Genomic DNA, 22,866 nt, shown 5'->3' with positions numbered 1-22,866 from the left:
TCAATTCCCTGAATGGTGGACCCCTTGTCACTCGGTTCTCAGCTCCAACGCCCCTCTGAAAAGCAGCCTTCCCTGACCCCCTTATCTAACGCTGCCCACCCCCCAAGTTATCCCTTATCAGTTCGCTGGTCACTAGCACACGTCATTTGCTTACACATGTGTACTAATATCCCCCAACAGAAGGTGAGCTCCATGAGAACAGGGGCTGAGTCTTGCTCACAGCAACTAGAAGAGAACCCGCACACAGTAGGGCACAAAGGAAATCTCAGAGAATCACCGAGGGTACATGTGGCTGGTATTTCTCTCTCATGGGCAAGGAGCTATGTTCCTCACGGTGACCGCGGACCAGGCGCTAGAGCAGGCACTCGAATACTCGAAAGAAGGAAAGAGAGTGAATGTGGACAAGCGAGGGAGAGGGCAGAGAGAACACAGTGAGCAGAGCAATGCGTGAGTGTGTTGTACAAGGACGCCAGTGGATGCTACCTGGTGGCAATTATCTCTGACCGCTCGCTTCTCTAACACACCTGCACCTTATACTCCCCTCCCTCTTTCTAGACGTTCTTCTTTCCCTTCATCTATTCTTCTTTTCCTCTGGCTCCTTATTTTTGTTTCCAGCAGCCCCTGCTTTGGGCACCTGAAGGTCAGACAGATGCCCTGCAGGCGCTTTCATAGCCAGCAGCTGTCAAGGTCAGCAGCCGGGAAATTAGGTTTCCCCCCTGCCTACCTCCTGGAGGGTCACCACGTCCCTCAGGACATGAGTGGGCCTTTCTTCAGGCACAACGAAATCTGGGCTCATTTAAAAGAGATTTCCGTTGTCCAACATTCTAAACAACCAAGGAATGGAGTGCCCCACTGTCATTCTGGCTGTTTCTTCGGGGTCCCCTCCTGGTGGGGCAGAGAGCGAGAGAACCTCCCCAGTGCTGTGGGTTTTTCTGCCCCAGTGGAAAGCAGCTCTGGCGTTTTCCCAAAGCGTTTCAGAGACTATTTGGTCTTCCTAAATGATCACCCTTATCTTACTTATTTTATTGGTGATTTCTAAATATACTATAAATCCTGAATAAGGATAATTTCTGGGCAATTTTAAGCAACCTCCTCCTGTTCAAACACAAAGAATACAAACTCCCAAAAAGTACGGAAGTAAATGGCCATAGGTAAGGGAATTCTAGAAAACTGAATAATTGCTTCCTTGTTTGAAGAGAAGTAAACAAGAGAAGAAAACCACCAGGAGACCCGTAAACACCACAGCAGAGCCAGACAAAGGGAGGATCATCTGGAAGATGCAGAGAAAAGCACAGCTTTGAAATGATTTAATGCAACATCCAGAAGAAAAATCTTTTCGGTACCCCTAATAGAGAGCATAGCTTCTGTGCAACAGAAAACCACAACGAACGCACAAGGTGAAATGGAAAAACAACAGAAGAGGATGAATGGCAGAGAAGGCAAAGGCAGGACCTGTGCTTCAGAGATATTTCAGAGGGAAAATCCTGGTTCTGGCACTTAACATGTGTCCTTGCAAAAAGTCCAACCTCCCAGATTGTAATATGCGTCTCTTGGGACTTTTGTAAGGATTAGATAAAATACATATGTGTAGGTATATATATTTGGGGGGAGGCATACACACATACACACACACACACACACACACACACACACACATATGGACAAGCATGTCACTTAGAGGAGGATCTCTGTAGCCAATGGCTTCCCCAAACTCCTGATCACTGTGCTCATTCTCACCTTTACTTAAGCTCCCATTTGTTTTTGTTGCATATGTTCCCACCCATTCAATCCTATTCATCCTGCAGAGCCCATGAAAGGGACACCTCCTCCGAGAAGCCTAGGGGGATCTCTCCCTCTGACCTCTCACTGCTATCAGTGCTTTCACTAAACATCATAATACTTGAAATATTCTGCCTTGTATGAGTCTCTGTATTTTCCTATATAAAAGCCCAAAGAGAACACATGTTCTCTGAAGTCAAAGGCTGTGTAATATTATATTTTTATATCCTCCATAATGCTGGGAACTCTTGGACTCGGAATGACCTGTTAAAGTGGGCTCTCAACAAGCAGGAGGGGTCTTCCCCACTGCAGAGGGATTGCTTGCTGCCTGCAGAAGGATCTGGGCCTCCACATTCATCCTCTGCGGAATCACTCTTATCACCTCTCCTCCAAGGGGAGGTGCAAGGCCCAGAGCTAAGAAGGAAAAGAAGAAACACTAAAGTTCAGAGACAACAGGAATGAGCAGTTAGTTGGGATGTACAATGGGAGCGAGAAGGGGTCTATGGTTTTGTGTGTGATCTCAGGGTAATCTGGCAACGGGAGACTGGTTGCCAGTCGTGAAGCTTGCTGGGCCCTTGGGTGATAGATTCGGAACACATCCCGCTCTTACCTATATTGCGCTTGAAAGTGGCTTTGCACAAAGCTTTGACCTAGAGACAGCTGAGCCGATGGGGACGGGCAGTTCTCAGAGGTTTTACTGGCTTCAGGCGGAAGCTACAAAGAAATGAGGAAAAGAAGCAAAATTAGAGACACCTGCTATCACTCAGCTGCTTCCACACCTCTGAGCCCGTGGCTTCCTCCTGGGCCTGCATCGTCCCTTTCTGGGCCTCTGAGGAGTCTTGGCCTTCACGGGTGCCTTTACTGTAACTCAATGCTCCTCAATCCATCTCCAGATCCTTAACTTAATCACATCTGCAAAGGCTTTACCATATAAGATAACACCTACAAGATGCAAGGATTAAGACTTAATAATTTGGGAGGTCATTTTTTAGCCTATCCCACCTCAGGGTGCCTGCCTGCCCCAATGTCACCAACCTCCTCTGGACCCCCACCACGTCCAATATGAATTATTGCAGCTTCCTAGTTTCCCTAAGTTTATTCTTCACCCCCTGCCTACTCTCTACGACACACAGGACACAATTATTTATTAAGACCTTGCTATGCAAAATCACTGTCCTGGAAGAGGCCTGTCCCTAAGGGCAACCCCGGAATCAAAGCCAGACGGCATATAAAGCTACTCAGTAACACATAAAACTACCTATACAAGTATCTACACAAGGCCACACATAAAATATGCCCTAGAACAGTATTTCTCAGCTTTTCTATAATTGCTGTCCTTAAGGAGTCTTTTTAATCAATTTTTCCTAATCACTTCCACCATGAAACTTTAATATCACAGATAAACTGTACATGTGTCTATGTACTATATGAATATCTGTCCCCCAAAGACCAATTTCTGGCGCCTTGGGGCCTTTGGCACTTGTGTGACATCATCCCCACTGAGAATGCATCACCCTAAGACAGGCAGGCAGTGAGGTGTAGGTGAAGACCTGGGTGGAATCTGAGGTGAATCCTGAAGGATTTTAGAAAGCAGAGCACAGAACCATGTAGAAGGAATGCACGTGACGCGTCTTGGGTAAAGTATACCAACGTGTGCAATTTACTTCAAAGTGCATCAAAAAAGTAAGATGAGAAAAAAAAAAAAAGAGTAACGAGTGGATAGAGAGATAGACAGATGGGTAAATGTGTGATAAAGCAAATTTAGTCAAATGCAAATTGTAGCCTCTAAGTGGTGGGTATGAGTGTTCACTGTACAATTAATTCAACTTGCCCATATGTTTGAGATTTTCCATAATACAATATTGGAACGAATAAGTGAGTACTCAGAACGGTCATTGTTATTCATCCAGATATTTTATGACGCCATATTTGACTAGGATACAGGATGTGCAAACGGAAGTAGAAAACAGGGCCGGTGAGGCTGGTGCCACCTTGGGTGGGGCCTTCAAAGTCCTGCTCAGTAAACAGCATAGTTCCAGGGTCAAGAACGTAGACTCCAGAGTCAGACTGCAGGGGTTCAAATTCCCACACTGGTACGTGGCTGTGAGAGTTACTCAGCCTCTTGATCCAGATAAATGAATCTCTTTGTTCCATGGTTTCTCAACTGTAATAAAGGGATAATGATAGTATCTACCCGATAGGGATGTTTTGAGGATTTAACGAGTGTGTATGTGCGTGTGTGTGTGTGTGTGTGTGTGTGTAAAACACTTAGACCAGTGCCTGGTACAACGTAAGCGCCGTATAAGTGGTTGTTGTTACACACCGGGGAGCCTCTGATGGGTTTGAACCTAGTGACATGCTTGGAGAGAGGCTTTAACCTGATAGCCAATCCCAGACGAAGGATAAATTTGGAGGTCAGGACACAGATTAGGAGGCTCAAGGGTCCAGGTAGCAGCAGGGTGAAGTTGAGCAGGAGCCATGAAAATGAAAAGAAATGGATTCAGTGTAAGTAGCTCATATCTCAGCACCTCACCAGGGCAACGGGGGGAAGAGATGAACACGACCAACTCCAAGCTTCCAGTCCGGTACCTGGAGAAAGCCAGTTCCATTAGCAGAGAGGGAAAGACAGAAGGAGACGCAGGTTTGGGAAGGGAACGCGAAGTTGAGGGGGATGCAATGCCCAGGCAGAGACAGAGCTAACTTGGATGCGAGTGGGCACTGGCATATTTTGGCTGCCCGGGATTCACTCCTCTTCCTTTTCAAACATGGAACGCAGTCCATAGGGACAGGGGGCTCTTCCTTCAGGGTTCTGTCCTGCCCTACCAAGGGACAGGCCCCAAGTGAGCCACACTGCGCTGTGCCTGCCCTGGATGGGAGTCATAAGCAGCCAAAAGGCTGAAATTTATTCCAGCAGCAGTGCCCGAGGAAGCTGCCTGGCTTGTGGCTATACTGAGCTGGTCCTTTGGCCTTCCCTGTAATCCTGCATGTTGCTCCTTGGTCTCCTCCTAAGTTCCCTCTTGTTTGAGTCACCTCCAGTTGGTTGCTGTTGCTTGCACCAGAGAAGTCACCATGACACAGGATGCCCCTGCACTGCACTGGGGGTGGCCGTGGGCAGGGTCACCCAGGGACGGGATGCGGAAAGAGAGAAAGTCCTGGGCGAGGCTGGAGTGAGGGGCAGCAGGGAAGCACTCACGAAGCACAGATAATGAGGTCACACGGGGCTGGCTTGTCCTCTCTACTAGCTGAGTGACCCTCAGCCTCTCTTCCTGGCCTCATTCCATGTGCAAAAGCAATAAAAGTCTCGCATCACCTTCATGCGGCAGCCTTTCAAATCAAAAGAGATGTTGTGTATATCTCTCCTGGCACACAGTCGGTGCTTAATACATGTTAGCTTCCTGGTCCTCTCCCCAGCCGCGTCCCCTCCTTAATGCTGCAAGAGTGGCATTTTGTGGAAAACAAACTGCCAAAAAGACTGTTTGTGTGTTAGTGTTTTTACCAGGGTAGTAAAAAAATGCCCTTTCCACAAGATGAAAACATTTAAGAATCGTTAAATAACGGAAAAGAAATTGGCCTTTATGATTCCTATTCCAGTTTCAAATAAATCTAGCTATGCGGCTTCCCTGTGTCTTGAAAACAAAAATAAACTCAAAAAGAAAAATCATTCAGAGCTACGCAGAGGATAGCGGCTTTTCTTCTCAGAAAGGGACAATGAAACTCCACGCCAAATAATCCCAGCAGCTCTGTTCTTTACCTTCAAGCGCACACAGCCAGCCCTCGACAGGCAGCCCAATTTTCTGAGAGCAAATTTCAGGAGAGGCTTTGACTTCAGACAGAGAAAAAAAGATCTTTACCGGTTTCAATCAGGTCAAACGAAGGGCGGTGTAAGCTCCTCTCTCGGGCCAACAGCCACCTTACCTTGGTGGCAAACTCCTAAAGTGCCCAGCCCACTACGGAACGGAGGGCAGCCAGTGTGGCCGAGGACAGGGAACAAGGGGCAGATGGGTCTGGAATCAGCTGAGTGTTTGGCAGGCCCAGGCAGGGTGTGGGGGGGGGGGGGTCAGCCATGGGGGAGCCTGGATTTGGTCTAAGTGCAATAGAAGCCACTGGAGGAATTTAAGCAGGAGAGAGACATGATCTTATTTCCTTTCTACAAAGATCTAGCTGCAGTGTGGAGAACATTGCAGTGGGACATACTTGAAATTAGATGACCAATGATGGCTGCTTTTACTTGTGTCTTGTAGTTGTTAAAAAGAATTATTGGAGCCGGGCGAGGTGGCTCACACCTGTAATCCTAGCACTCTGGGAGGCCGAGGCGGGAGGATTGCTCGAGGTCAGGAGTTCGAGACCAGCCTGAGCAAGAGCGAGACCCCGTCTCTACTAAAAAAATAGAAAGAAATTATCTGGACAACTAAAAATATATAGAAAAAATTAGCCGGGCATGGTGGTGCATGCCTGTAGTCCCAGCTACTCGGGAGGCTGAGGCAGAAGGATTGCTTAAGCCCAGGAGTTTGAGGTTGCTGTGAGCTAGGCTGATGCCACAACACTCTAGCCAGGGCAAAAGAGTGAGACTCTGTCTCAAAAAAACAAACAAACAAACAAGAATTATTGGTAGGCCTTCTTAGCTTAAATAAACTCCATGTTATCTTAAAGAAAGGTTTGGGGGCAGTACACCATCATTGGGAACAAAGGCTCTAGAGCAGTGGTTCTCAAATGGGTGATTCTGCACACACCCCCTCCCCCCAGAGACATTTGGCAATGTCCGGAGACATTTTTGGTTATCACAACTGTGGGGTGCCACTGGCATCTAGCGGGTAAAGGGACGCTACTAAGGCTACGATGAACAGGACAGACCTCCCCAAAAAAGAATCATTGGGCCACAAATGTCAAAAATGTTGAGGTTAAGAAACCTTGTCATAGAGTTGCATTTTGTAGATTTGGGTCCTGGCTCTCCCACTACCAGCTGTGTGACTTGGGGCAAATTACTTACCCTCTCCGAGATCTTCTCCACCCTTAAGCCCAATGCCTTTTCCTGTTACCAAGGGAATAGTGGAGGAAATGGAAAGGCAATTTGCAAGGCTACCTATCCCACCTACTTTCCAGACAGAAAGAGCTGCCTGGCATAGCCAGGGAGAGGGGATGGGGAAACAGGAGAGGGGATGGGGAAACAGGAGAAGGCTTTGCCTATCCAGCCAGCAGGAAGAGATACCAACCTATCTCCAAGGCTTCTCTTCCCCGCCATGGAGAACTGAGGGGGCAGGAGACATTCGTGAGAAGGAAAGGGGTCCAGCACACTGGCTTTGGCACAAACAGACCCAGGTCCCATTCTGTTTCCACCAAGTAGAAGCTGAGTGGCCTTGAGCAACTGACTTAACCCACATTTCCATTAACTGTCAAGTATGACTTATCCTTATAACAGTAAAGCATAACTAATTTAGTCAACCATTCAAGAGTTTATTGAGTGTCTACTATGTGTCCAGTAGTGACATAAGTCACAAAAAGCATCAAGTTAGATGTCTGGCACATAACAAATATTCAATCAACAGTCTCTTGTTTAAAAAAATACATCATTCTGAGTTCAAAATGTGTTCGCTATAAACTTGTGGGACATGCAGTATAGTGGGCATATGTTTATCTGCTCAGGATTCCTTTCTTTGGGGAAGCAACCTGTTCCAATTCTGTAAAAGCTACCCTTGGCCCATGTGCACCCCCAGAGGCATGCTACCCAGGTGTGCCCAATCAGAATATGTCACACTTCTGGCCACAGCCCAGGAATGGACATGTGAACCAGGCTGGGACAATCAGACTCTTCCCTGGGCTTTTTCTAGAATCCCAAGTTCTAAAGACTACATGAGCATTGCAGAAGGCTTTCTTGTTACCATGTGGGCAGAGGCAGTCTGAGAATGAAGTCAGAGACAAGAGATAAAGAGAGAGTCAAAACCTGGTGACATCCTCTGAGTCCTTGGATCCAGCCCTACCTGAAGCTGGTTCAACCCTCAGACTTACAAGTTATAAAAGCCAATAAATGCCCTTGCCGTAAGTTGGATCAAGTTAAATTTGTGTCACTTGCAACTAAAAGGGTCAGAATAAAATAAACAGAAAATCACTGTAAATAAAAGAAAAATCACACATAATGTCACAACCCTGAGGAACCATCACAACCTTTGAGTGTGTGGGCCTCGCAGGGTTTGTTGTGTGATTCTGGCTTTATTTGGTTTGTGTGTTTTGGGGTTAAGAGGGGTGATTATTTTTAAAATAAGAAAAAAGGCTTTCCAGATTCTTTGGACTTGAAAATCCTGATTCTCTTGCTTCCTTAGCTGTGTTCCTTTAAGAAGGTTATTCAACCTCTCTGATATATGGAACGTATATGGTTATGTTCTCCTTTTCTTAAAGTTGCAAGCTGCCATTTTAAAAGAGAAAGATCCTGCAGTTATACAGGCAATTAAAAAATAAACAAAAATTGAAAAATAAAAGAGAAAGAAAGATTACAGCTGGCTATGTGGATATGTTTTTTCTAAAAAAAAGACTGAGTTTCCTGAGCCATTCATTCTCTATTACTCTAGAATGATGGGCTCCAAGAAAATAATGAAGGAATGAGAAGGTGACGGTTGAAAGACTAAGCGCTTCGCAAGGGGTTTTTAGTTGATTCATGAGAGGGATGGGAATATAGAGCTCAACTTTTAAACAAAACCAAAAAACTGGTAAAGTAGTTCTCGTGGCTCCATCTGGATCAGTTATGAGATACATCAAAGTAACGTGTTCCTGATTATCAAAGCTCATGAAACATTTTTTTAAATTACAGATTATTGATGGATATTATTACAACAACTTTGCTCACCTATGACATAATAACTTCATTCACTTTTACTTTCTTAAGTGGGAGATAACAGGACAGCATTAGAGCACAGCCCATCATTGATCTTTGTTGAGCAAAGTCCATAAAGAACACAGCTGATGTATCAATTCACTGTGGCTATTACAAATTATCATGGTGCTTTCCTCCTCCCAAAGGTTTGGGGTTTCATCAAAATCTGGGAATGCTAAATGCACACATGTAAAAGTCATCCGTCCTGCATCTTGGGAGAAACAGTTAGGAATTATTACTGCCCTGTAGGATACATAACTGAGAAAGCAGTGATGGAGCTGAAATGATATTATACCATCTGAAAATAATAAGCAATGGTAATATTATCATGCTTTTATCAGATGGCCATGCTGATGCACAAAATATAGACAAAAAAGTATTTTTCAAATTTTGAGCTAAAATGAAACTGTGTTCACTATAAATCACTGGGATTAGGGAGGACGAGAAATACTGCAAAGGGAAGAAATGCCTTGTCTGAAGCAAACAGAGCTAAAAGAAGGGAGCAGGGAACAGCACTGTGTATCCAGTAGGCAGACTAAAAGGCATCCAAGAATCTGAATTTCAAGATTCAGTTTTGAGGAAAGTTGAGTGAACATTCAAAGTAAAAAAAGAAAATCGAATACAATGTGTTGTTTCCAGAGTGACCAACCTTCTCGGGCACTGGCCCTCGGGACGAGCCCTCCAAGTCCTCGTGCACACGATCCAGCAACCAGAGCAGGAATTCCAGGGCGTCGTGCTGGGAATTGCCTTGGAACTGAGAGCCGTACTTGGAAACTGCATTCTGAAAGGAAAAAAAGAAAACCAGGGGTCAGTTTGGCCCTTTATGCAACCAAATGAAGGGCCTATAAGCACCAGGTCTACCAAGTGGTCATTTTTCTGCCCTGACCTAGGATAACAGCACATAAACAACGTGGGGTGGAAATGTTCTTTCCTGCCGAAGCCTGCCCTTTGGGGGCAGTGTCCCAAAATGGTATGGCGGGTTCTCTGTATAGGAGAGGGTACTTTTTCCCCCAGAAGGACTACTGATGTATGTCCTATCCTTTGAAAACCCATAGGGTTGTTTCTGTTGGATACTCTGATACTGCTGACCATCTGTCCTCTCTAAAGCTCTCATCCTTTGCTGGGGCATCATGCTCCACTGGTCTCCCTTCCATTAGTCTATCCCCATGCTGTTTCTGTTCACCCCACAGGTGAACAGCCTTCTCTCCCTTGCTGATGTCATCCATTCCCATAACCTCACCTCTCTCTTTGGAGATGACATTTGTAATGAAGTTGACTTCCTTAAATTTTTTTTTTTTTTTTTTTTTTTTGAGACAGAGTCTCGCTTTGTTGCCCGGGCTAGAGTGAGTGCCGTGGCGTCAGTCTAGCTCACAGCAACCTCAAACTCCTGGGCTTAAGCGATCCTACTGCCTCAGCCTCCCGAGTAGCTGGGACTACAGGCATGTGCCACCATGCTCGGCTAATTTTTTTTGTATATATATATTTTAGTTGTCCATATAATGTCTTTCTATTTTTAGTAGAGACGGGGTCTCGCTCTTGCTCAGGCTGGTCTCGAACTCCTGACCTCGAGCGATCCACCTGCCTCGGCCTCCCAGAGTGCTAGGATTACAGGCGTGAGCCACCGCGCCCGGCCGACTTCCTTAAATATTAACACGATGTAGTATGTAGCTCCTTTACTGCCTCTTAATAATGGGTGTGAAATTTAAGGATACAAACTTCTCTTTCTGTGGTTAGATCATAAAATGATTGGGCCAGCCCTTCATTCCCTTAATAAATATGTACTGAGTGCCGGCCACACGCCAGGCACTATCCTAGGAACCAGGGGATACAACGCTGAACAAAACAGCAAGACTCCCTGCCCACACAGTGCTTACATTCTTTGCACCCTTTTTAAACTTTGTAATAACTTTGTCATTTTCTGTGTAAATGCATATTTCAGCTTTTTAAAAGTTTATTTCATCAAAGGGTAATATATGCACATACTAAAAAAAAAATGAATTCAAAGTACAAAAAAGAACGGTAATGAAGTCTTCCTTCTACTCAGCTTTCATCCCCTTGTCGCCCTCCCCAGAGGGCAGCCACTCTTAGCAGGCCTTTCAGCATCTTTCCAGGGATTTTTGCTATGCATGAGCAAGCAGATGAGCATGTGAGTGTTAAGTAAATCCCCTTGTCTGTGTGAACACACGTGCACGTGCACACGGCACAGCACGGTGGTCGGCCCCACTCATACGCTGCAAAGCCCAGCCTCCAGCCTCGACCCATGCAGATCTGTTCTCTGCTCACACCTGCCAAGGGGACCGGTCTTAGCAAGGCTCAAGACCAGGACAATTCTCAAAACTGCCAATCAAATCAAGTGGTCTGGTCTTTCTTTCTTTCTTTCTTTTTTTTTCTTTTAATCTTCCCTTGAGATTTAAAGGAAACTCTAGGAAGAGACAAAGCAAAATGCAAGTCTGGGTGTAGCGGCTCGCTCCTGTAATCTCAGCACTCTGGGTGGCCGAGGTGAGAGGATTGCTTAAGCCTAGGAGTTCAAGACCAGCCTGAACAAGAGTGAGACCCTGACTCTACAAAAAATAGAAAAATTAGCTGGGTGTGGTGGCACGTGCCTGTAGGCCTAGCTACTTGGAAGGCTGAGGCAGGAGGATCTCTTGAGCTCGGGGGTTTGAGGCTGCAGTGAGCTATGATGACACCACTGCAGAGTGGACAACAGAGTGAGACTCTGTCTCAAAAAAAAAAAAAAAAAAAAAAAGCAAAATGCAAGATCTAACTAATTGAAATGCTGGTTCTGGGTCTTTATTCCAATCACATTAGCTTGGATTCTTTCTCCAGGCTTCTCTGCACTTTGACCCTCAAGTAGGGCTGCCAGATTTAGCAAATAAAAATAGAAGATGCCCACTGAAATTTGAATTTTACATAAACAATGAATTTTTTACTAGAAACGTGCCCCATGTAATAGTTGGGATATATTTATACTAAACAGATATTCATTGTTTATCTGCAATTAAAAGTCAACTGGGCATTGAGCATTTTATCTGGCAACCCTACTCCCCAAGCCATCGTCAAACCTGTATCCCGGTACCAACATTTTCTTCTGGGTTAGCAGCCAGCCCCTCCAACTCAAAATCTCTAAAACCAGTTCTTCCTCTTAATGTAGGTGTCATCTTTCAGATTCTCCCTCATATCAGCTGTCAAGCAGTCTGGACTCTGGTTCCCAAAATGTCTCTGCCTTTCCCTTACAGTAGAGTCTCATTCCAACTGCTGAACTCTAACTACTGCTGACCCAGACGACAACACCTACCTAAGGAGGATCCCAGCCCCTAGACTCTCCCCCTGCCAAACCAGACCGATGTTCCTACAGCTCAGCTGGATAATGTCAGGCCTTACACCACAGCCTCCCTTCTCTCCTACTCACCACCTAATAGTCTAAGCACCTTCTCTGGTCCAGCCCCAATCCATGTGTTTCCACATTTCAAAGCTCCAGGAAAACAAGCTACTCAGGTACCCCAAAGATGCTTTCCTACTTTTGCAGTCCAGACCTTTACTTCCGTTCTTCCTTCTATGTGAAATGCGTTCCTTTCGAGGTAGTCGTGATAATCTTTTAAGACTGACAGTCCTCCTCTGGGCCTGGGTATTACCTTACAACCTTTCCAGAAGGAATTGGACAACTTCAAGAAGACAGACAAGATAGGGCCTTAAAAATGTCCCTCTCGATAAACATAGCAACTCCACTTTTGGGGATTTAGCTTAAGGAAATGAGAGATACAAGCAAAGATATCTCTACATATCAAAGTCATCTGGGGGGAAACTTATGGAACACTCATATTAGATGGCTTAAAAAATTATGACTGAGGAAATACGAATGACAAAAGAAAATAATCCTGTCATAAAAAGAAAAGAATGCAAAAATATAGGATTGTTTTATTTCTATATTTATAAATAGAAAAATAAAATACTAGAAAATCTATGACAAAATATTAACAAATGTTATAGAATGATGGATCATGGACAATTTTTTTTCACTTTCATTTGTACATTCCAAATTTTTTTTTTTTACAGTGACTATTGTTCTTTTTTGGCCTTTTCCAATTATAAAGTATCTGGCAGGCATTTTCAAGAATGTTTTTTATAACTTAACCTATTAATTCCTACAGAAGATATTCCCATAAAAGTCTACTGAAATGTGACCACAGTTGCATTAAAACTAAATACCAACTCAGGAAGGATGATCTGATATTTCTATCTGTGTTGTGTGTTTTCTTTCCCAAACATTTCTTATGAAAATTATTCCTACTTATTTCATATTTCTGATTGTTTTTAATGAATAAAATCTAATTTTATATGTTCTAAATGGTTATTGCTTTTGACTATCTTCTACCTGATCACATTAGTGACAGCAATAATGCTAAAATACAGATTTCTGGAACCATTTGGCAATTTTCTTTCTGTTCAATGTTTTTTACTCCATTTCATGTCTGTTTTGTCCAGAACTTCTAAAACATAAGAGTGACGAAGAAGACATCCCTGTTTTTAAAAAGCAATGCCTCCAGTATATCACTGTAGATCTAAAATTGATCCTTAAGCACATAAGCTAAGTTCCAGATGGCTGAAATTCTTAATATAACCATAGAAAAACTAGAAGTACATAAAATAGAATATTTATCAAAAGGTATCATATACATAAATCTAAAGCTTCCTATATTGGGGTAGGGAGAAGAAGGAGAGAGTTTAGAAAAACATATTTATAGTGACTATGACAAGGGTTAAGGAATTTAGAGAAACAAAAAGAACATCGAGACCAAAGCAGAATGGATACGCAGCAACGTGAACAGACAATTCCAAGTGCAGACTTACAACTAGTAAAGAAACATGGAAAAATGTTCCACTATTTCCATCTTCAATACATGAATGAGATGAAGATCAACGTGGTGATTTTAGTTAGTATTAATGTATTATACACCTGAAAATGGCAAAGGGAGTAGACCTTAAGTGTTCTCACCACAAAAAAATAAGTATGTGAGGTCTGGATATGTTAATTAGCTTGATTTATCCTTTCACAATGTATGCATACAGCAAAACATCAATGTTATATGCTGTAAGTATACAATTTTTTACTTGTCAATTATACCTTAATAAAGCTGGGGAGGAAATTAATAAGAGAGAATAATATCCAGTGTCCAGGAAAATACGCATTACTGGTGCATCTGAAACTTGATATAATTATTTGGAAAGAAATTTGTCAATATTGGTGCTCAAAATAGTCAAGCCCAATAAGATTGATTTAAAAAGTAGAATACATAAATATTTAAAATAGGGGCAATGATTACACAGTATACACATTTGTTAAAACTTAATAAATTCTACACTTAAAATGGGTACATTTCACTGTATATATAAGTTCTACCTCAATAAAGTTGAAATAAAAAGTAAAAAACAGAAAAGATAATAAAATAGTCTTACATTTGCTTTGACTATGTAATAGCACTTTTAGGAATTAAGCTTATGGAAATGAGCAGAGATGAGGACAATGATTTAAATACAAGAAGCTTTAATACAGTGTAATAACTGGAAAATTGTATAGCACATCCATGTCTCCATAAGGGATTGGTTCATTTAATAATATATTAATCATTAAAAATTATGTTTTGCATAATATTTTAATGACCAGGAGAAAGTCTTATAAAAATACTTAAATGAAAATAGCAGGATACAGAACTAGAATTTCCAAATGTTGTATATACTTTGAAACACATCAACATGTTTATGATGGTTATCTCTTGGGGGTAGGGTGGAGTTACAGGTCTTTTTTTTTTTTTTTTTTACATTTTAGCATTTTCCATTTTTTTTTTTTACAATAAATATATTTAATCACATCATTAGAAAAGGAAAGAATTCTAGATAATAACATGGACAGGATTTTTTTAACTGTATTTATTCATTTGCTGTTAAAACAAAGAGTGGTCCTGCTGTCTGCGGGAGGCTGAGCGACTCTGGGCTCAGGAAGGGGGAACAACCCAAACCCATCCCACTTGCAGGGCTGGGGTGGGGGCAACCCTCCAATCTGCTGGGCCCCTCTCAGTTTCCTCCCTCCCTCCGTCTAAAGCCAACCAGCACCCCCACCGAAGTCCATAACAAAACCTTATGTGGCTTGTCCCCACCCAATCCTCCAGCCTCTCCTCCCCAGCCACGTGGGCTTTCATTAATTCATTCAGCACATGGGCTCTCAGCCCCACCCCCTCTGAGGTTGCCAGGTTGGGTTCCCAGGGCCTGGAATGCACTTTCCCATTTTCCCAAGTCCTTAGTTCACACCTCATTCTTCAAAACTCAACTCAGTGCTTAGTTACCTCTCCAGGGAAGCCTTCCCTGCCCACCCCTATCTCCCCCAATTAAATCATATCCTCCTGTTATAAGTCATAGCACCTGTATTTTTCCTTTCTAGCATATTCTTGTTCTAATCATGCGCCTGTGTGATTATTTTATTAACACCCATTTCTCCGACAAGACCGTAAGCTCCTGGAGAGCAGCCCCCAAGCCTGGGTTTGTACTCATCACATATTCTGCGTTCCTAGTACAGTGTCTGCACATTCAATAAATATTTGTTGAATGAATGAATATTTCCACATCTCTAAAATAAGAGGAGCCCACCTAGATTTCAATCCACAATGTTTAAAGCCTGGATTCTAGGATCCTCTACTCCTCCCTCGAAGGCTTCTAGGAAACCCCAGATTACATCTCTTTCATAAACACATTAAAAACTTCATTATCCTTCACTTCCCTGCCGCTCACTGGGAGCTCCCAGGCCCTGGGGGTTTGACAGCAGGAGAGAGAGAGAGAGGAAATCCCAGTGAGTCACAGAGGGTGATTACTAAATTGGGAGGTTTTTCAAACTACTCACGCCTCTTCCATTGCTGCAGTAACTGGATGAGAATGCACCTGGCTAGAGAAAACCTACGCAAAGATTACCTCCCGCCCTCTCTCCCTCCTCTGGGTTTTTGCAGGTGAGGAGGTGTAATGATAGAATAATGAACGCTTCCCATGAGCCAGGCACTGTTCTGAATGCTCTACTCCATACCTCATTTAATACTCACAATAACCCTATCATAAAGTAGGCACCAGCATGGTTCCATTTTACAGTAGAGGAAAGTTGACGCACAGCAAGATTAATTATAGTAACTTGCTCAAGGTCACAAGGCTCCAGAGACCTTGCTCTCTCAACTACTATACTATGCTGCCTCTCATGTTTAAAAAGTGAATGCTGCCAAAAGGAGACACAGTGACACGCGTTTGGCCCACTGACTGCTGCAGAACAGGGCTTCACTAATGGAGGCAGGAGAGAGGACGGTGGGGGTTGGCATCTTTGTGGGTCACATGGCAAACACTGCCTTCTCAGGCTGAAACTCAAGAGCGGTGATGCTTGTGGAATGAACACTGACAGGCTCCCCCTCCCCCAAGAACAATCACTAGTCTGTGGAGAGCTTCAGCTCTTTGCCCAGAGCTGCGGGCTTTTTTGTTTTGTTTTGTTTTTTAAGCAGGAAGCAAACCATGTGCATCAATTATCAGGAACTCTTTACTCCAACTGGGACGCCAGACACACACCCTGCTTTAACCCTGGGTGAAGTGGTACGCACAATTTACAAAGCCTCATGACCCTGCCCCACCGCAACCCCACGCTAACACATCGTAGGGGGCCGAATGTGCATTAAACAAAAGGATGCCATCTCCAAAATTGCACACCCACTGCCTTTCCCAGGCACTCAGCACAGTATCTGGCCCGCAGGTTCTCAGCTTCCACTGGGTTTACAATAAAATCCAAAGTCCTTTCCATTGCCTCCAAGGTCTGACATGATCTGGCAAAGCCATCCGCCCCCTGAGCTCCAGTAAGACTAGTTTTCTTCCCATGTCTCCAATACTCAGCTCTTTCGGGTCTATGGAAGGAGTACTGGCTGCTCCCTCTGCCTGGATTATTCCTAGGATTTGGCCTAAGTCCTCATCATTCAGCCCTCGGACGCAAGCATCACCTCCTTCCTCTGGGGCCTTTGCCTTCAAAGTCCCATTCCCCACACCCCTCCAGATTGGAAGCTCCAGCCTTGGTGTCAGAACACCGCCTGGCCCACAGGCCTTCAGTACTTTTGTTGAGTGCAAAAACGCCGAATACACTTAAATCTCTCCACCCACTCCCCCTCAAAATACCTGGGAGGAATTAATTCATAAAGAAAATATATGCAAGCGATAGCATAACACATCAACTCAAAACAAAGGCGGTAACCCGAGCCTGAACCGGTAAATGGCATCTAAAGAAGGCCCCAAGAAAGCCCGTTCCTGATGGTGCACACACTTTTCCAAAAGCGAAACCAGAGGGCCAGAAGGAGGTTGCCGCCGAGCGCTGCCTACCTTGAACTCGGCGGAAAGTTGGGGCGTGTATTCGCGCGTCCAGAGCGCGCGCACGAGCGCCGCCAGCTGCTCGGTGACCTCGGCGCGGCCCGGCGCCGCCCGGTAGCGCCCCAGCGCCAGGAACTCGGCCAGCAGGTCGGTGTTGCTGAGACACTGCACCACGGCGTTCATGAAACAGGTGTTGCCGTGGTTCTTCAAGCCCTGCGCGCCCGGCGGCCGCGCCCCGTCGCCCGCGGGGAACTGGGGCTGGGGTCCAGGCAGGCGCTCCTCCCCGGGGCTCCCGGGGACCGCTGGGGCCGGGCCCGGGCCGCAGGCAAAGCCCCCCTCACCGTCGCCATCGCAGTGTCCCGGCTGGGGCTGGGGCCGGGGCGGCGAGTCCCCGGGGCGGGAGCGGCTGCCCAGCGCCAGCAGGAAGCGGCTGAACAGGCGGCGCAGCGACCGGCGGCGGCGGGGCCGGGGCGCGGACGGCCCCCCTCCTGCCGCGTCCCCGGGGTCCGGGTTCATGGCACCCGCCGGCGCGGCTCCCGGAGGGAATCCCCGGGCCCGAAGCGCAAGAGCCGCTAACAGGCCCTTACAGCCTAGCACAGGCGCCCGGCGCCGGCTACCTGCGGGCAGGTGTGCGGGGACGGGGTGGAGGCGGAGCCAAGGGCGGGGCCGCCCCGCCCCGCGCGGGAATCCTGCAGCACTGCCGGCCCCAGGCCAGCGCCCGGCCACCCCTACCCCTGTCTTGTCCCGCCTCCGCGGCACAGACTGGGAATAAAAGCACTGGGAGTGGTCGTTGTCCAGCTCCCCACCCTTCCTTACCTCTTATAAACCAAGCGGCCCGGGTTAACCTCTGCTCCTGTTCCTCGCCCAACCTTCAAGCTGTGGCAATAAAAGAGGAATGAAAATTTCGGAAGCGCCTAGCAAATTGCAAAGCCCGGGCTATCGCTAAGTTTCTTGTAATTACGTCCAGGTGAAGACGAAAAGAAGGGAAAGGACTCTCCAAAGGACAGCTTCGGGCGTGGTGAGAGGCGCGCGCCGGGAGCGGGGACGGGGCGGGGAGCGCTTTTGTGCACCGCTGGTTCCTCCGCAGGCTCAGGTGCGTGCGGACAGGTGGTACCACCTCCTTCCGGCCCGTCTGCCCCTTGCGGGAGGCAGAGCCTTATGCCTGCACCGCCAACCCAGCACCTGAACTGGGAGCCGCGTGTTGCCGTGTGAACACACACCCGGGGTGGTTGTGGTTTGCTTTTTTAAACCACAAACTAGGTTAGAGTCATTTTCCAAAAACTTATGAGACTTGATCACTCTCGTTTTAGTTGGTGGAGAAGTGGGCTCAGAGCAACCTTAAGCCACCCCACTCGTAAGCAGGGAAACCGAAACTGTAGGCTGCCAGGTTCAGGCCCTTTCCAGCCTCAGCATTTGCTTACCAGGAAGTTTTCCGGCTCTCAGGCGCGCCCCCTACGCGGTCTCTTGTTCACTCCCTAGAGCAAAATCCTTGCTGAATTATTGCCCAATCAGAGTTAGCTTGGCCTTGCCCCGCCCTTGATTCCCCGAGTAACCCTGGGGGCCTCCGCTCACATTATCCCGTGTAACTGTCAGGTTTATAATTAATCAGGTAAGGTCTTGCAGAATGAATTTCTCATCAATTTCTAGCTCAAAAAGAGATCCGCAGTATGTGAGACGCAGTATTCCATCAATCAACGTCTTGTGACTTGTTATTTAGTAAGTGGTCATCATTTATTAAATATTCTCTCTAATCTTTCAAATAGGGCAGCAGCAGTTACCTGATGCCAAAAATCAGCATTACTTAAAGGATAAAGAATAAGCTTAGAACATAGACCGTACTGTGAATTGGAGACATGTGTTTCTGGAAAATGCCATCATTTACCCTCTCTGGAAAAAAAAGATACTCTGTTGGATGATTAATACACACGGTCCATTTCATCCCCCTTCTGGTGGTAGGCACGGGAGAAATATTTTATAGCCAACTCCAGTAAAGCATCTCTTAAATTTCATCTTTAATAATCACCCCAAGATCCCCAATAACACACATTTTCTTTGAGAAAACATTCATGTTTCACTATCTCTGTCAGGAATTCTGCCCAAGCTTTAACACATTATTTCACTTAATTCTCACAGTAACCTTTTGAACAGGAATTTATTCTTGCTTGAAAAAAGAGAAAACTGCAGCTCAGAGAGGTTTTAAAAAGCCTGCCCAAGAGCTGGATTTAAACCCAAGTCTTGTTCCATAGAGCTTGATCAATGAAACGATGATTAAGAAGGAAATTCACCTTGCCTTGTTTTTAGAGGACAAGAGCAATGCTATATGTGGACAGATAGTGGAGAAGGTCAGTGGGTTTTGCAGAGTCACAGAAAAGAGATTATCACAGGAAACCAACAACGGAGAATTTATTCATAATAAAACTTTTAATTACAGTCTGGAAAAATTATTCTTCAACATATTTCGATCTTAATATATAATTTAAGAATGTAAAGTACATTCTGTAAAGGAAAGGAGAAACTTAGAGATAAAACATTTTGACTAAAGAACAAAAACAGCAATGTGAAAAATCAAGACTGGAGTTGGAGTTATCCAAACTCAGTCCTCAGCAGGACTGGGCAATGCTGTGGCCCGAGACGTCCTGGTAGCTTCAGGAGGCATAGGGGTACTTCCATCGCAAAATGGCTCCATCGGCACTTACGCTGACAATATATTGATTTCCTGGACTTATCCGGATTCGCATGATGTTGCCACTGTGTCCCACCCCAACATGAGTCACTTCACCCTCATTATAATCCCAGACTTTGACCAGATGGTCATTTCCACCTGAAAAAGACAAATACATGACATTGCTGCAACAGAATAGTGAGAAACAGCCCTGATTTCAAATAACTGGATCATTCCTAACACATTCCCCATGTGCTAACTCAAAGGAAGAAAAATCTATCTTTATGATAACACTTTTACTTGATTATAAACATCTATATCTATTGTAGTAAATTTGGAGGGAGAGGAATAGAAAGAGGTAAAATCACCTTTATCCCACCACCCAGAAATAACCATTGATAACATCTTGGTTTAGTCCCTGCCTGTCTTTTTTCTATACGTATACAAGTATACATAGACATCTGTATTTCCCATGTGTAAAGGTATGCATATACAGTCTGGGATCACTCTGTGTCTAGTTTGGCATCTTGCTTTAAGTCAGTGTGTTTCTGAAACTTAGTTTAGTTAGATCATTTATTTTTTAATGACATGAAGAATCAAAGAACCTAGCAGGAAATGATGTTGATATTGTTCCAGTTGGCTTGTTGTGTGGTAAATACCCCCTTAAAATACCGGTTAATTCATCTGTTTCGGGGAGGTCATCTCTTCATTCAACAATGAGAGGGAATACACAGGATAAATACACAATGACAGGCACTGAAGACTTCAGTAGGAAATAACAGGAAGCCACTTAAAGCCTATCCTGTGCCCTTAAGGCTCCTGTGCAAATGTTTCCTCTCACTGAAATGTGACTTCTAGATTCTTCTTTTCCAGCCACATTGGCTGCAGGGTTGAGTATGAATCTATCCACGTTGCCCCTGAAAACCTTTTGTGGTCTCTTCTCATTGCCTCTGGCCTGGGAGTTCCATGTCCCCATCTAAATAAGCCAGGCGTGGCTTTCTTTTCTTATCCCAGGACTAACCTGTGACAAAGTGTACTCCTTCCTGCGTGATATCCATACCGTTTATTGACCCAGACAAGGAACCTTCCAACTCTCTGATTACTGACCCATCAAATACTTCCCAGTAAGCAATCTGGAATTCAGGAAAGCAGCATTAGGCAGGATTCAGCTCAGTGGAATCATCCATGCACATGCTAACAAAAGATGGTTCTACTTTATATAGAAGGTAGCAAAAATACACCATGGGATGATACTGGCTGAAATTATAAATAGGCTACAGCAGGGGGTGGAGAAACCATTTTAATATTTTTAGTATTGGTTTTAAAATTTGCATTCTATTTCAAGAGATGTTGATGTGCTGATAAACCTGGATTGTGACAGAAAGCGCTTTTGATAAGACTAAGCAGATCGAGTCTGAAGCAAGCTGTAAAAGAAAGAAGAGAACAGCTTCTGCATGCACAGCGATGCTTCAGGACTGGTGGGAGGGAAAGCATGGGGAATGGGCGCCCCCCAGAGTTCTAGAGATTGGGCCTTCTTTCCCTTCTACCCCAAAGCAATAAAATATTCCACAGGGTGGAGTTTAAAGACAAAGTGATTAACCTTGGTCCCCTCCTATGGAGGAGAACTAGGGGGCAGACAGGTGCCAAAGGGAGGGTGATTTTTTTCTGAATATACTGCCTTTGTACTTTGAACCTTGTGAATGCACAACCTATTCAAAAACAAATTTTCATTCTAAATAAAGAGTGCTTGGCCAGGAATTGGAAGGGTGAACTTGGGCATGCATTCTACCCATTTCTCTTTGTTTCCTGTTGGCGGAAATTTGCTGTGTTCAGTCACTGTGCCAGGAATCTGTATTCCTCTGCATCTATCTAGAAATTGTACATGTTATCTTTTTTAACTTTTTTCTTTTGCTTTATAGTGTCTATTGATGCTTGATCATGTTAACAAAAAGTTCTGTGCTCATACCAAAAGCAGGCCAGGATCCATGAATCCAGGACTCACCCACAGACATAGCTGGATTTGACTGCCTGCCTTCCCAGCCAAAGAAGCGAAAGTGACACTCTCTCCCATGCACAGCCCGATCAGAGCTCAGTCTTTCCCAAGTGTCCTCTGCCAGCGACGCCCTTCCTTGAGATCTGGGCATGGCCAGGTCCTCTGTCACTGAGGCCTTGGCTCAAATGTCACCTCCTTAAGGAGGCCTTCGCCAGCCACCCTAGCTGAAGGAGCTTCCCTCTACCCAGCCAGTGTCGTATAGCCTGTTCTATTTCCTTTTTATGCCCATCATCATCTCATATGTTGTTCACTTCTTACTCATTGCTCATTCATGTATTGGTTTACATATGTATTAGCTGATTCCATCCCCTCCTACCCAAAATAAGTAAGGTGAGTCAGCTCCATGAGAACAGGGGCCTCTTGCTTGCTCCGAAGGGAAATGTTCCCCCAAACAGAAGGACACAGACTCCCCAGCTAAAGAGCTTTTTAACGTATTGATGAAGTAGTGATGAGAGGTGAGGAGCTCTATTGTCTTTCCGTTTGAATTTCTCAGAGTGATAACTGGTTTGGGCACAGCAATTCCTCTCCAGCCTCAGAAATTTCCTAATAAAAACCTTCTATGTGCCAGGTCCCAGCATGACTCTAATCCTCACAGCTGCTTTGAGGTTGGTGGTATCATTTCCTCTTCACAGACAAGAAAGTGAAGGCATGGAAGGCTGTGTGGCATTTTCAAAGCGACAAGACTGATCAGCAACAGAAGCATCAGTTGGACCAGGGTGGTTGACTTGGAGCCTGCACCCTCAGCCACAACACCTCACTGCTTTTCTCGTGTACCAGAAAGATCTTGAGAAAGCTCTCTCTGGGAGTACTTACCTTTCTGTCTGTTCCACTGGTGATGATCTGGAACTCCTCGGGGTGATAACACACACACTGGAATAAGGTGTTGGCCAGGATCATCTGATTCCTCCTGAGTCGCCTGAAAAGCAGATTCAAAGGCTGTGAGACTTGATTTTCTCTTCCCTAGAAACTTGATTTACTGTTCCAACTGGATTTGGTACAAGCTTGGGGATTTGGGTTGGTTTATCTCTCTCTCCCAACATCTCATACTGCTCAGCATGGTGGCACTTGGATTTCTTCAAAATAGACTTCTAGTTACCCTGCCCTCTCTACTTCTGTGTGCTCCCATTGCACCTATCA

General features: G+C 45.0%; 2 protein-coding genes across 4 annotated transcripts in view; both read right to left on the bottom strand.

Annotated features, from left to right (window-relative positions):
- Window positions 1-17,530, bottom strand: part of USP43 (ubiquitin specific peptidase 43) — a 62,125-nt gene extending 44,595 nt beyond the window's left edge. For both annotated transcript variants that reach the window (XM_069483381.1, XM_069483382.1), the window contains exons 1-3: window positions 17,027-17,530; window positions 9,291-9,422; window positions 2,390-2,493 (exon numbers count right to left, since the gene is read on the bottom strand). In XM_069483381.1, the coding sequence (XP_069339482.1) occupies window positions 2,390-2,493; window positions 9,291-9,422; window positions 17,027-17,530 (740 nt within the window). The remainder of the gene's footprint in view (window positions 1-2,389; window positions 2,494-9,290; window positions 9,423-17,026) is intronic.
- Window positions 17,531-19,401: 1,871 nt separating this feature from the next.
- CFAP52 (cilia and flagella associated protein 52) overlaps window positions 19,402-22,866 on the bottom strand; it is a 40,507-nt gene continuing 37,042 nt past the window's right edge. For both annotated transcript variants that reach the window (XM_069483379.1, XM_069483380.1), the window contains 3 exons: window positions 22,543-22,645; window positions 20,698-20,809; window positions 19,402-19,835 (listed from right to left, as the gene is read on the bottom strand). In XM_069483379.1, coding sequence (XP_069339480.1) covers window positions 19,660-19,835; window positions 20,698-20,809; window positions 22,543-22,645 — 391 coding nt within the window. In that variant the 3' untranslated portion in view covers window positions 19,402-19,659. The remainder of the gene's footprint in view (window positions 19,836-20,697; window positions 20,810-22,542; window positions 22,646-22,866) is intronic.

Source organism: Eulemur rufifrons, chromosome 9, assembly GCF_041146395.1.
Source record: "Eulemur rufifrons isolate Redbay chromosome 9, OSU_ERuf_1, whole genome shotgun sequence".
Lineage (NCBI taxonomy): Eukaryota > Metazoa > Chordata > Mammalia > Primates > Lemuridae > Eulemur > Eulemur rufifrons.
Note: the sequence above shows the minus strand (reverse complement) of the source record. Positions and strands in the feature narration are given on the sequence as shown.